The sequence below is a fragment of the Harpegnathos saltator genome, unplaced genomic scaffold (assembly GCF_003227715.2).
Source record: "Harpegnathos saltator strain DR-91 unplaced genomic scaffold, Hsal_v8.6 scaffold742, whole genome shotgun sequence".
Taxonomy (NCBI): Eukaryota; Metazoa; Arthropoda; class Insecta; order Hymenoptera; family Formicidae; genus Harpegnathos; species Harpegnathos saltator.
In genome coordinates this window covers 242924-257660 of record NW_020230585.1, presented here as the reverse complement: position 1 = coordinate 257660, position 14737 = coordinate 242924, and the positions used below count along the sequence as shown (strand labels likewise).

At 31.9% G+C, this 14737-nt stretch overlaps 3 protein-coding genes across 4 annotated transcripts; 2 read left to right on the top strand and 1 right to left on the bottom strand.

Annotated features, from left to right (window-relative positions):
* Positions 1-97: 97 nt before the first annotated feature.
* LOC105191815 (mpv17-like protein 2) lies at positions 98-1743 on the bottom strand. Of its 2 annotated transcripts, XM_011155477.3 has the most exons (4): positions 1290-1743; positions 924-1085; positions 715-855; positions 457-644 (listed from the first exon to the last, which is right to left on the bottom strand). In XM_011155477.3, the coding sequence occupies exons 1-4, from the start codon at positions 1290-1292 to the stop codon at positions 630-632; spliced, it is 321 nt and encodes a 106-aa protein (XP_011153779.1). In that variant the 5' UTR covers positions 1293-1743; the 3' UTR covers positions 457-629. The 2 variants fall into 2 exon arrangements, with proteins under 2 accessions (XP_011153777.1, XP_011153779.1); XM_011155475.3 differs by having other exon boundaries at positions 98-855.
* Positions 1744-2571: 828 nt separating this feature from the next.
* Positions 2572-4142, top strand: LOC112588044 (protein ALP1-like). The gene is made up of 5 exons (XM_025305977.1): positions 2572-2629; positions 2760-3012; positions 3196-3444; positions 3594-3729; positions 3815-4142. The coding sequence occupies exons 2-5, from the start codon at positions 2983-2985 to the stop codon at positions 4081-4083; spliced, it is 684 nt and encodes a 227-aa protein (XP_025161762.1). The 5' UTR covers positions 2572-2629; positions 2760-2982; the 3' UTR covers positions 4084-4142.
* Positions 4143-6742: 2600 nt separating this feature from the next.
* LOC112590180 (histone-lysine N-methyltransferase SETMAR-like) lies at positions 6743-7324 on the top strand. Its single transcript, XM_025305976.1, has one exon. It carries the CDS (start codon positions 6743-6745, stop codon positions 7322-7324), a length of 582 nt encoding a protein of 193 aa, XP_025161761.1.
* Positions 7325-14737: the final 7413 nt, after the last annotated feature.

Genomic DNA, 14737 nt, shown 5'->3' with positions numbered 1-14737 from the left:
ATTTCGTAAATCATACGTAATAGTTTGTGAAAAATAATGGTCAGCAAAATTAAATGAACATGTGTATCATGCTTATAAGGCGAAACAATTGCATATCATCACAATGTGTATTAACATGAAACTTCATTTGGACTATTTTAGAAATAGAGCATAAACAAAAATAATATTAATTTATTTATATTATATCTTATTTGTAATTCACACAATTTGCAATTTTATAAAACTCAGTTTTAAATTACAATACATATAAGGCATCTTAAATTAAATATACCATGGCAAATGTATCATTAATATTAGTCCTTACAAGAAATAATTCTAATATAAAAATAAGAATTTTAGTACAAGGGAAAACCTGTAAGTAATGGTCATTTTATTTAATTTATTACTTAAATTATTTTCATGTTGATAATTTTGTAAATTCAACTAGTCAACTTAATTGTTAATTATTCACGTGTTATATTTTACATGGCTTGTGTATATATCATAACCAAGAGATATCATATTGTCATAGAGTACTCTATATCGTGTAGGAAGGAAATAAAAATTAATAACTTGTGCTGGAGGCCATATAATCCACTCAGCTATATAGAGTCTGTGTGCTTTTGCTTGGATTTCTTCCTTCAATTTTGCTAGATTGCTATTCTCTAACATAGCTAATGTTAGGAAAAATATACTTATACAAACAGGTGAACAAATCAATTGATCTATAACCACCTTTCTTAGAACTATATTGAGCGTATGTCCAGTTATTTTAATATCCAAGAAATTGTACCAATAATGACAAAATATCCCAATGGATATACCAGATATAGCCATGTTTTTTGTTCTAGTAAAACTCCATTTGTCCCATTGGCCCTAACATAAAAATGTTATTATAATATAAAAATTTCAAAAATGTTATGTTATAATTATAATCATTAAACCTTTAATATTTCATAATGCTGTTCTATAACATCTCCTGTACCAGATAGAAAAATTGATATTCCTACATTTGTATATAATAAATTTTTAGATGAAAATAAATGTTCTTTTAGTATATTCACTCTACCAAAAACAAGTCCTATTCCTCTAGCGATGTTCATCGCCTAAAACATAAAATATTATTATCATATATAGTATTTTAAGTGCAGCATTATTTGATTCTAGTTTTAATTAGTAAAATTTATAACCTCAACGCGGTAATATTTCTACGATATTTGCTATAATAAAATCCAAAGAAAAGTAAAATTATTTCCTCAATGAACAACTTTGTTATTCTCTTCGTCTTATAATTATCAGATATCACATACCATAATTATTATCTGTGATCTCGCGAAAATTTAATATTTAAGTAGATGTATATATAGCCAAACTTGAGTAACCAGATTTGAAGCAGAACCTGATGCTACCAATTTTTGATGGCAAATAAGCAACATATTTGATGCAGGAGCTGTTATATTAAATCCTGCTGCCAAACTATCGCCAAATATGCGACAGAACCTGCTATCGGACAATTGCTGCAGATTTGCAGCAAAACTGTACAGAGCTTGCAGCGGCAAATTGGTGGCAGACCCTGTTGTATTGCAGGCTCTGCGCGATTTTTGCTGTAAATTTGCACATAATGGGTGCATTCAATGCTACAACCGCTTACTGAGCGCTCAATGAGCTTTTACAGTTGAGTATATTCCTTTAGATTTGGAAATATATACTAATCAGATGCAAGTGCTCACTTAGCGCTCAATGAGCGGTTGTAGTACTGAATGCACCCATCGGGTACGTTCAGCGGAGAAAACCGCTCAGTGAGCGATTAATGACTATTGGTCCTTACTGTTAGATCCTTACATTCAGACCAATAACGTTGACGAATTACTCAACAGTTGCGCAACTGTTGAGTGTCGTGAACGCCCCCAATGGCCGCGTTCAGTAGACTCAACAGTTGGACAACATTACTAGATTTTCCACCGAATCTTGCTCCTGATTGGTAAATACTTCTGGGTCTATGAAGAATCTAAAAGAATGCTCCAATCACAGACAATAATCAGTAAGCGCTCACTGATAATTTTGTTCTACTGAACGCAGCCAATGGCTGCATTCAGTAGACTCAACAGTTGAGACATCAGTTTCCGATGGATCGAACTCCGCTATGAATTTTCCACTGAATGGGTGCATTCAGTACTACAACCGCTCACTGAGCGCTAAGTGAGCTCTTGCATCTGATTGGTGTATATTTTTAAATCTAAAGGAATATACCAATCAAATGTAAAAGCTCATTGAGCGCTCAGTGAACGGTTGTAGTACTGAATGCACCCAATGGCCGCGTTCAGCAGACTCAACAGTTGGACAACATTACTAGATTTATCACTGAATCTCGCTCCTGATTGGTAAATATTTCTGAGTCTATGAAGAATCTAAAAGAATGCTCTAATCACAGATAATAATCACTAAGCGCTCTCTGATCACTTTGTTCTACTGAACGCGGCCAATGATCCGTTTGCGATATCGCTACTTATAATGGCTGCGTTCCGATATTCACTGCTAGCACTGAAATTCTATGGTATACGTGACACAAACTATGTATTTTCAGTACTGACAGTGAATTTCGGAACGCAGCCAAAGATGGCTACTTCCAATGTGTTGAAAAGTGAATAAGGTTAGGATTAACAGCAGAATTGTACATTTACACGTAAATTATAATAATACAGTGAAAAATATATATAATCTGACAATATATAATCTATGTGCGGATAATGTATAGATAATAAAGTTATTAAAAATTAAAGTTTTAGGTATATACAGATAAAATGGAATCAATAGCTGTTAAATTAATGTTATTATTTGCGGAAGATGGTGGAATACCCATGCATAATTTAAACAACATTATACAATCATTAATAAGACCTAATATCAACCTTAATTTAAAAAAATGTCGTGCCCGAATAAAACGTCGTAATTTGCATTATTTTGAGGCAACAATTCTTAGATTTATAGGACCAGTTTAAAGAAATGTTCAGAATAAACAGAGCAACTTGCAAAGTAAGCAACTATATACATGAAACAATTATAAAAATTAGTTAATGAATTTTGTACAATTTAATATCAAATATGAGTTTATATCTAAACTTAATTTTCTAGAGAATAGCTATATGTATCTAGAGAATAACTATTTGTAGGAGTGATTAATCAATTATATTTTGTACTTCTATTTTTATTTAATAGAATTTGTCAAATGTTATTGGACAACATCTTGCAAGATATGCAAATGAATATGCACCTCTCCAAAAAAAAGTATTATTGACAATATGGTTATTAAGCAGACCAGTAACTTTTCTAGCAGCAGGAGATAGATTTAATATACTTATAAGTTCAGCACATCATATTTTTAAAGAAATCGTTGATGTACTTGTTGACTTGATGCCAGTGTACATACAATGGCCAAATCATATTTACAAAAACACATATGTAGATGTAAGTAAACAATTATTATTATTATTATACTTAAAATCACTATTAGCAATAAGTTGAAAGGATAAAAAAAAGTTAAAATTAAACTTAATCATAATAATTTGTGATTCTTGTGTCTTTATTTACATTAGTCAATGTGTTTTATGTGGCAGATATTCGAGCAGAAGTCATTTGGGTTTCCGGGAGTAATAGGAGCAGTTGATGGTTGTCACATTCCATGCAAACAACTAAAAAACAATGCACATGACTATTACAACAGAAAAAGTTTCCATTCAATTATATTGCAAAGTACATCTTTACTGAACGTATAAAATGTATTAACTTACTAATTTAGAGAACCAGTTTGTGCGAAAATGATTACTTTTCATTATAGGTATTTGTGATCATCGCAGAAAATTTATTGATTGCTTTATTGGTTTATCTGGAAGAATGCACGATGCTCGCGTATTTAGAAATAGTACAATTTATCAACGTATTATAAATGAAAGAAATCCATTATTGCTGACCGATGAACACATCATTGGGGATTCTGCATACCCGTTAATGATCAATTTAATGACACCATTTAGAGACAGGACATTTAACAGTTGCTCAGTCATTATATTGGGTGAGTGCAAAAGTCCGTGCGGAGTTTGTGAGTAAAAGTCACACAGTGATTAAGCAAACAAAAATCTTTATTCAATCAATGATATATTCTCCATCGTTTTCTATAATCTTTTCCCAACGTTCTGGCAGCATACGGATGCCTCGATCATAAAAACTGCGCGGTTTAGATTCGAAGAACGAAGAGACGCCGTTTTTTAAGGCCTCCAAAGAGTCAAAGTTTTTTCCATTTAAATAATTTTGCAATGACCGGAACAAGTGATAGTCAGATGGTGCGATATCAGGAGAATACGGTGGATGCGTTAAGACATCCCATTTCAGGATCTTCAGTTTGCGCAGCGTCTTTTTCGAAACGTGTGATCTGGCGTTGTCGTGATGAAAGACGACTCCCTTGCGATTTGACAAAATCGGACGTTTCTCTTTTATTTCTCGATTCAGATTGGTTAATTGGCGACAGTACTTGTCCGAATCAATCGTTTCGCCAGCGGGGAGAAGCTCGAAATAGATTATGCCCTTGCAATCCCACCAAACAGAGAGCATCACCTTCATCGGGTGCAAACTGGCCTTTGGCATTGCGTCACCATGCTCACCTGATTGTTTCCATGTCCGTTTGCGCTGAACATTGTTGTAGAGGACCCATTTCTCATCGCCCGTCACTAGTCGATCCAAAAACGACTCGTTATTGAGCCGCCCGAGTAAAGAAACGGCTGCAGAAATTCGCTTGATTTTGTTCTTCTCGGTCAGCAAATGGGGCACCCATATATCGAGCTTCAAATCGAATCCCATCTTTTTTAAACGCCGAAAAGCGGTTGATCGGTCAACGTTTAGTGCTGTAACAACTTCTTCTGTTGAAATTCACGGATTATTGAGCACTAAAGTACGCAAAACATCGTCATCAATGTCAGAAGGTCGACCAGAGCGTGGCTCGTCTTCAAGGTTAAATTCTCCGCGCCGAAATTTAGCAAACCATTTTTCCACAGTTCGTTTAGCTGGTGCTTCATCCTGATAAACATCCTGAATGTTTTTTACGGCTGCGGCAACGTTTATTCCCTTCCGAAACTCGTAAAGCATAATATGCCGTAAATGCACCTTATCGATACTTATTTTTAAAGTAATATTTCTCGAAGCAGTTTGTATGAAAACAAATGATTTTTTTTTTAATAACAGCTAAAGACGTCACCTTTCCAACGTTATATAATATGTAGATGGAAGTATTAATGACAACACTTTACGACGCTTATAACTCCATCTATTGAAACTCCGCACGAACTTTTGCACTCACCCAATACAATACCAGACTTAGTTCAATTCGTTCAGTAATCGAGCGAACATTTGGACTTTTAAAAGGAAGATTTCGACGTTTGAAATATTTGGATATTAAGGATATGGATCTAGGAAAAAAAATAATTGCAGCATGTTGTGTATTGCACACAATTTTATGCAAAACGAGATGGATGAATATAATATCAATGACGTGATTGAAGAAATATCTAATGAAGAAAATTTAAACATATATATAGAAAACGAAGAACGTCCACAGATAATTGCCATACAAAAGCGCGAACAAATTATGCGTAAGTTATCTCGTAATGTATAGTAAGAAGTGCAAGTGTATACATATAAAGATGTAAAAGACTGGAAATATCAAATATATAATAAAACTTTATTAAATATATTTATAATATTAACACATGTATATATATTTTTATTTTTAATAAACAGAACTCTATATTTATATATTGTACTTTGGTTTTCTCTACATAAGAAAATAATATCCATAAGAGATAAAGAGATATAATTTTTTAAAGAAACAAAAAATCAATAGCTCCTTAAATAAAACAAAATAATATTCAAAAATTTACATAAACAAAATAATTGCACAGATATATATATAAGCCAGAAAAAAATTATATCTCTCTATATTAGGAACTACATATACTTTCGTCAAGAATTTCCTCTATCTCACATTTACACTTTTCCTCTATTTTGTGTTAGTACTTTTTCTCCATTTTATTTTATTTTGAGTATAAAAATACTCAATATTTTTTGTCTTTTTTAACTATACATTTTAATATTTTTCATATTTTTTATCTTCACATTTCACTTTGGTTTTCTATACATAGAAGTGTCCAACATCGATATATAATTATTTTTTAGGAAAAAGACAAAAATTAGAAAGCTCATTAAATAAAACAAACATATAATTCAAACGTCTTTACGAGCTAAGTAACTACGCAAATACAGGATGCTAAATTTCATATGTAACAGGTAAAATATCTCGAAAACTATGAAAAATATTAAAAAAGGCTAAAACACGTCTTCTATGATTTCAAAAAGAAAAGAGAATGGCATTATCAGTTTTTTATTTGGATGGCATTTTCAAGATCAGTAGAGGGTCAACCTAATTTTTTAAAATAGAAAGCCCAATTTTTTATTATATCTTCTTTTTCTACCAATTAATTTTAACAATTTTTATCTGAAACATTGTTTTATTTGCCTAATATTTTTTGAAATATTGGGTTAAGTAAAAAGTTTTGAGCGTTTTCCGCTAGATGGCTTTAGTGAGGTCGTATCTCACGATGTATACGTCGCATCTGGTCATTCTATACTGCGACTTAAAGGTGACATAACGCTTTAAAAAAAGTTCTTTGACAGTTTTGTGTTTGGTGAAGCCAGTTGTGTGTTAGAACGTTCCAAAATGGAGGTAAAAAAAGAGGAAATTCGATACATTCTTCAGTACCACTACAACCAAAGGGAAAAAGCGGAGCAGGCGGCCAAAAAAGTTTGTGCCGTTTATGGACTCAATATAGTATCGAATGCAACAGCAAAGCGGTGGTTCCAACGTTTCCGTTCTGGTAATATGGACGTCGAAGATGAGACACGCTCTGGTAGGCCAATCGTCGAAAATGTCGATAAAATCATGGAAATCGTCGAGTCGGACCGGCATGCGAGCACTTATTCCATTGCCCAGGAACTGAAGATTAGCCAGAAAACCGTTTGGAACCATTTGCATAAAGCTGGTCTTAAGAAGAAGCTCGATGTATGGGTGCCACACGAATTGACGCAAAAGAACCTTTTGGACCGAATTCATGCCTGCGATTCTTTGCTGAAGCGTAACGAAATTGACCCATTTTTTAAGCGGATGGTGACTGGCGATGAAAAATGGGTCACATACGAGAACAACAGGCGAAAAAGATCGTGGTCCAAGCGCGGTGAGCCGGTCCAAACGATCGCCAAGCCCGGATTAACGGCCAACAAGATTTTACTGTGTGTTTGGTAGGATTGGAAGGGAATCATCCACTATGAGCTGCTCCCATCGGGCCAATTACTCAATTCGGACCTACACTGTCAACAACTGACCAGATTGAAGCAGGCGATCGACGAGAAGCGGCCAGAATTGGCCAATAGGAAGGGTGTTGTGTTCCATCAAGACAATGCCAGGCCGCACACATCTTTGACGACGCGCCAGAAGCTCCGAGAGCTTGGATGGGAGGTTATATCGCACCCGTATAGCCCAGACCTGGCTCCAAGCGATTCCCACATAACACCGCAATATTGCAGGAATATTACAGAAATGTTGCAGGAATATTACTAAAATATTGCATAAATATGACAACAATATTGCAGAAATATTTAATGTCCTAGGCATAAGTCTCGCAGAAATATCGCGGGAATATTGTTATGATGTTGTAGGAATATTGTCACAATATCACAGGACTATTGCCACAATGTTGTTGAAATATCGCCACAATCTTGCAGGAATACCTATGAAATATAGCCACAATACTGCATAAAATTGCAAAATATTGCCGAAATATTACTGCAATCGTGCAGGAATGTTGCTACAATATTTCTTAAATGTTGCCGCAATATTGCAGGAATATTACTGAAATATTGCATAAATATCACAGCAATATTGCAAAAATACTTAATGTTCTAGGCATAAATCTCGCAAAAATATCTCAAGCGTGGTCTACAATGGCAGTTAGCAGTAAGAAGTAAGCGTAAGTGGTAAGAAATAAACCAACCACAGTCGATTATGACAAAAATAATCAACTGTAGTTGGTCCATTTCTTACTGTTCACGCTTTCTTCTTATTGCTTACGGCCATTGTAGACCACGCTTTAGAAACACTGCGTTAAATAAAAAAATATTTCAGACAAAAGTTGTTTGACTTGAAGGGGGACATAAGACAGCGATAGCATTTTGTTAATAGATGGTACCACTTTCAAGATATTCACTGACCATCAATTTTCATAAATGAAAATCCCAACTTTTTATTATGTCTCCTTTTTCTACCAATTAATTTGAACAACTTTTGTTTGAAACATTTTTTATTTGCTTAATATTTTTTGAGATATTTAAGGAAAACTTGGTAACTTTTTCAACATTTATCTTACGATATCTCGCTAACTATTCGTCGACAAAAAAATAGTATTAGACTTTTTTACTTTATTTAATATCAAGAATATATTAATAGTGCCCTAACTTTTGTTAATTTAATAATTTTGAAATTTCCAAAGGTCGATAAGTTAACAAAAGTTAGGGCACTATTATAATAATATATTCTTGATAGTAAGTAAAAAAGTCTAATACTATTTTTTCTTTCGACGAATAGTTAGCGAGATATCGTAAGTTAGAAGTTACCAAGTTTTCCTTAAATATTTCAAAAAATATTAACCAAATAAAAATATTAACCAAATAAAAAAATGTTTCAGGCAAATTGTTCAAATTAATTGATAGAAAAAGAAAATATAACAAAAAATTCGGATTTCCATTTATGAAAATTGATTGTCAGTGAATATCTCAAAAGTGGCGCTATTTATAAACAAAATGCTATCGTTTTCTTGTCCTCCTTCAAGCCAAACAACTTTTGTCTCAAACATTTTTTGATTTAACGCAGTGTTTCTGAGATATTTGTGATGTGACATTAAAATGGGACACCCTGTATATAAATTGTTTCACACTGCAGTATTACGAGGATAATCAGAAATATTACGTGGCGGTCTGTCATGCTGGAATACAGCGGCAATATTCCTGTGATATTGCAATGAGATATATCATCGCGCAATAATGTTGTAATATTGCCACTATGTTGCCATACGATAGTCACATTGTAACATTGCAGTAATATTCCAGTTATATTGTAATATTCCAGTGATATTTGTCTGATATATCGCTTATCTGTTAAGTCAAAACGCAAATATTTTCGGTAATCATAACTTCAGAATCATAAATTTTATAAGATTTGTAAGATACTATAAACCATAATTGCTAAAAAGTTTTTATTAAAATCAGTATCTTATCATTATCATTTTTATAATAAAAATACAGATGTAATATTAACGTCTATATATATAAGACAATTTTCAATAATAGAAATATAAATATAATGATAGCATAAAGAATAATGTTTATAGAAGTTCTCAATAAGAACTTTTCACAAATCGAAAAAATTTTATGTCTTATTCAGTAAAGGATTCTGAAACTGAGTACAGCAACCGTCAATAGCGTGACTATAAACTTTGAGCTAACAGATATTAAAGAAATCGCTAATAATTCTTTTCAGGAATAATTTTTTTAAGAGTTTTCGGGTAAGCTTTTTACAATTTAACCATTTAGATCTAAACAAAACGGCGTATTTTCTTCAGTCTGTCTTCTATGAAAATCATTGATTTCTTAAAAAAAATTGTTATTTTATACCGGAAACTACAAAGATCGCGTTATTAACATTTGTACCTTAAAAATATGTGGGTAGTTTCTTTTCTAAATTTTTTTTCAATATGGCGGACTCAACATTGCAGCCGAAATCACGAATTTCATCTTATATCGATTTTTCTAACATTTTTTCACTTTATAATGCTGATTTATTCAATCTGTCTGATATATCACTCCGCAACATTGTTATAATATTCCTGCGATATTGTATTGTAGATTGATATATCATATTGAAGTATTACTGCGATACTCAGAAATATTACGTAGTGGTCTATCATGCTGGAATATAGCGGCAATATTCCTATGATATTGCAATGAGATTTTTCATCGCGCAATATTGTTGTAATATTGTCACTATGATGCCATATAATAGTCACGTTGTAACATTGCAGTAATATTTCACTGATATTGTAATCTGATATATCATTCTGCAATATTGTTATAATATTTCTGCGATATTGTAAATTGATATATCACATTGAAGTATTATTGCGATATTCAGAAATATTACATAGCGGTCTATCATGCTGGAATATAGCGGCAATATTCCTATGATATTGCAATGAGATTTTTCATCGCGCAATATTGTTGTAATATTGTCACTATGTTGCCATATAATAGTCACGTTGTAACATTGCAGTAATATTTCACTGATATTGTAATCTGATATATCACTCCGCAACATTGTTATAATATTCCTGCGATATTGTAAATTGATATATCACATTGAAGTATTACTGCGATATTCAGAAATATTACGTAGTGGTCTATCATGCTGGAATATAGCGGCAATATTCCTATGATATTGCAATGAGATTTATCATCGCGCAATATTGTTGTAATATTGTCACTATGTTGCCATACGATAGTCACATTGTAACATTGCAGTAATATTCCAGTGATATTGTAATCTGATATATCACTCCGCAACATTGTTATAATATTTCTGCGATATTGTAAATTGATATATCACATTGAAGTATTATTGCGATATTCAGAAATATTACATAGCGGTCTATCATGCTGGAATATAGCGGCAATATTCCTATGATATTGCAATGAGATTTTTCATCGCGCAATATTGTTGTAATATTGTCACTATGTTGCCATATAATAGTCACGTTGTAACATTGCAGTAATATTTCACTGATATTGTAATCTGATATATCACTCCGCAACATTGTTATAATATTCCTGCGATATTGTAAATTGATATATCACATTGAAGTATTACTGCGATATTCAGAAATATTACGTAGTGGTCTATCATGCTGGAATATAGCGGCAATATTCCTATGATATTGCAATGAGATTTATCATCGCGCAATATTGTTGTAATATTGTCACTATGTTGCCATACGATAGTCACATTGTAACATTGCAGTAATATTCCAGTGATATTGTAATCTGATATCACTCTGTAATATTATGATAATATTGCTGGAATATTATATAATAATCTTGTGATTTTGTAATATTGCTACGATATTATAATATTGCTTCAATATTGCTGCAATATTGCAGTGCTGTGTGGGTTATCACCTTTTCAAGCATTTGCAAAATTTTCTTGATGGTACAAAACTGGCCTCAAGAGAGGCTTGTGAAAATGAGCTGGTCGAGTTTTTTACCAATAGGGACGAGGACTTCTTCAATCGCGGAATTATGAAATTGCCTTCAAAATGGACAAAAGTTATCGAACAAAATGGCGCATATTTGATCTAAATCCGATAATCCTAACTTTGTTAATTTCATCGTCGAAATAAAGAGAAAAAACGCACAGAACTTTTTACTTCACCCAATATTTAAGGAAAACTTGGTAACTTTTTCAACGTTTAACTCACGATATTTCGCTAACTATTCGTCAAAAGAAAAAATAGAATTGGACTTTTTTACTTTATTTACTATCAAGAATATATTACTATAATAGTATCCTAACTTTTATTAATTTAAAAATTTTGAAATTTCCATGGTCGGTAAGTTAACAAAAGTTAGGGCACTATTATAGTAATATATTCTTGATAGTAAATAAAGTGAAAAAGTCTAATACTATTTTTTCTTTCGACGAATAGTTAGCAAGATATCGTAAATTAAATTGAAAAAGTTACCAAGCTTTTCTTAAATATTTCATAAAATATTAGGCAAATAAAAAAATGTTTCAGACAAAAGTTGTTAAAATTAATTGGTAGAAAAAATGATATAATAAAAAATTGGGCTTTCCATTAAAAAAAATTAAGTTGATTTTCAACTGACCTTGAAAATGCCCTCCAAATAAAAAACTAATAATACCATTCTCTTTCCCCTTCGAAATCATGGAAAACGTGTTTTAGTTTTTTTTAATACCCATAGCTTTCGAGATTTTTGTTCTGTTGTTTGAAATTTAACACCCTGTATATAGAAGAGATAAAAAATATAATATATTTTCATTTTATAGAAATTTTCTCTCCATATTGGGAATTTACCTTCTCTTTTACTTTTAGACTATATTTTTATATCTTTCTAACTTTATATCTTTATATTTCACCTTATTTTTCCTTATCAATTTTATTTTTAAATTCTATTTAGATGTTTTCAATTTCTTGAGTAAATCTTGTAAAAGTTTGTTTCTATTTTCTTGAATTTCATTATTTTTTCAAATATTTTCTTTAATTCTGTAATTTCTTTTACATGCTCTCTCTCTATATCTTCATTTTTATAACGGCGTTTATAGAAAGCTCTATTCCTTACAGCACTATCTTTCATAGAATATGTTTTGCATCTTGGTGGATCTGCCATCTGCATCTTCTTCTTATGGGTCATCAATATTCATTAAAGGTAGTGAATCAATAGAATTTGAAGTATGTCCTTCTGTCAAAGATGTAAAATCATAAGCATCACATGAAGATGTTGAAGCTATGGATGAAACTATTGAGTTTGCTGAAGGTGATATGGAGCATTTCGGTCTTGAATCTTTTGAAGACAGTGACGGTGTGATATAATTTTCAAAGGAAGGAGACCGATTTTTTGATAAAGAAATAGAATTATGTTGCAGTGTCTTTAAATCTCTTGATGGTACATTAATCAAGTCACAATTATCAAACGATACTGAAGCCCTCTGTTTAACAATTTCTCTTGAACCCTGTTAAATTGATTGTTATTATTTTTTTTTACATTTTAACCTTTTATGCAAATTTTGGAACAATTAGTGCAAGAATAAAAAAAATATGTATATATATATATGTATATGTTTTGTCTCCCAAATTTTAATTATCTGTATATATATATCATATATATATATATATATATATATATGTAAAGAAATATATGTTATCGTTTATATGAATTATAAAATATTTTTAGTAAATTCTGAAAATTCCAACTCGTAAAAAAATTTCAGGATATTTTATATTTAAAAGTACCTTCTACATTCATATATTTTCTTACCTTATTGTAATTTCTTTCTTTCTGTAGTTTCTTTCTTACTGTAATTGTGTAGATGATAATGTTGGTCCGGTGCTGATTGTTTTATCATCAAAAAACATGTCTTCAAATATTTCAAGATATTCCCAAGTTATCCTTCCTCGACCAGTTAATTTTTGGTTATCTTTGATTGTTCGATATGTTTTCTTCATATTTCTAATTTTTCTATTTAATATATCTTCTGTTACATTTTTGTAGTTGTGTTTTCTAAATTATACTGCAATTTCAATCTACAAGGTCTTTTTTTGTTTTAGGATCTCTAAAATTTTCGTGACGTTCTTGAAACAAATGTAATAAAAGTTTTGTATTTTCATTATTCTAGTAAAAATTTTCTTTGTTGGCATCTGCAAATAAATACCCAGTAAGCAAAATGCTAACAGAATGCGCGCAGATTGACGCCAATTTCGATCAAATCTCCAGATCAAAACCATAGCCATCTGTGTCCTCATTAGGCTCGTGCTTTGTCGACAGGACCTGCGTGCAGGCCGTGCGAGCAGATTGTTGGCAGAAACCGCACAGGTCCTGCTGCCAAACTACACGCAGAGTCTGCGCGCAAAATTTACTCGGTTTCTGTCGCCAATCTGTCGTCAAATTACTACAAATCTTGCGCTGTTTTTGCTACAAATCTGCCGTCAAATATCCGACAGCAGGATCTGGCGCATATTTGACCGCAGATTGGTGGCATAATTTGATATAACAGATTCTGCGTTAAATTTGTTGCCTATTTGCCATCAAACTATGATAGCAGGCTCTGTTTGAAATCTGCTCGCGTAGGTTTGGCTATTTGGGTAAGAATAAACATTTTTGTAGCTTCTATCATTATTCAGATAACATATATCCAGTAAACACCAAGTAATAGTTATGTTGCATTAACGTTATTATTTTTCACTCAGCAATGTAATACACGTGTTATGTAACAGTTACACTATTAAGTGAGAAATAATAACGTTAATGTAACGTATCTATTACTTCGTGTTTATTAAGTATTATGAAGTGGTAAAAGTTAATGTTTATCATTACTCCTAAGTAGCAATGTAACATAATTAAAATGGCTGCGTTCCAATATTTATTGCCCAATATTAAAAATCTATAATATACGTGACATAAATTATAAATTTTAAGTACAGACAGTAAATATCAAGGCCTTGAGATGTGATGGAGAAATAAATAACTGAGGGGGGAGAGAAGATAGAACTTGGGATACTGCAGAATATTTTAAGATATATTTTTTTATAATAATAGAACATGATACATTACCTATTGTTTCATTGTTTTCAGATATTAAGTTCGCAGACTCTTTATTAACTTGATCGGAATCGTTAAAATAGAGGTCCATTAAACTTGGATCTGCAATAAATCAAATTTTTTAATAAAATATAATTTATATAATTTTATATATTCTGTTATTACTAATAGTACTGAAAATATATACAGGGTGTTTGATAGCTGACCATGCAGACGAAAGTTGGAGATAGATTGGGTGTAGCCAAGAAGAAAAGTCATGTACCATAATGTCAAA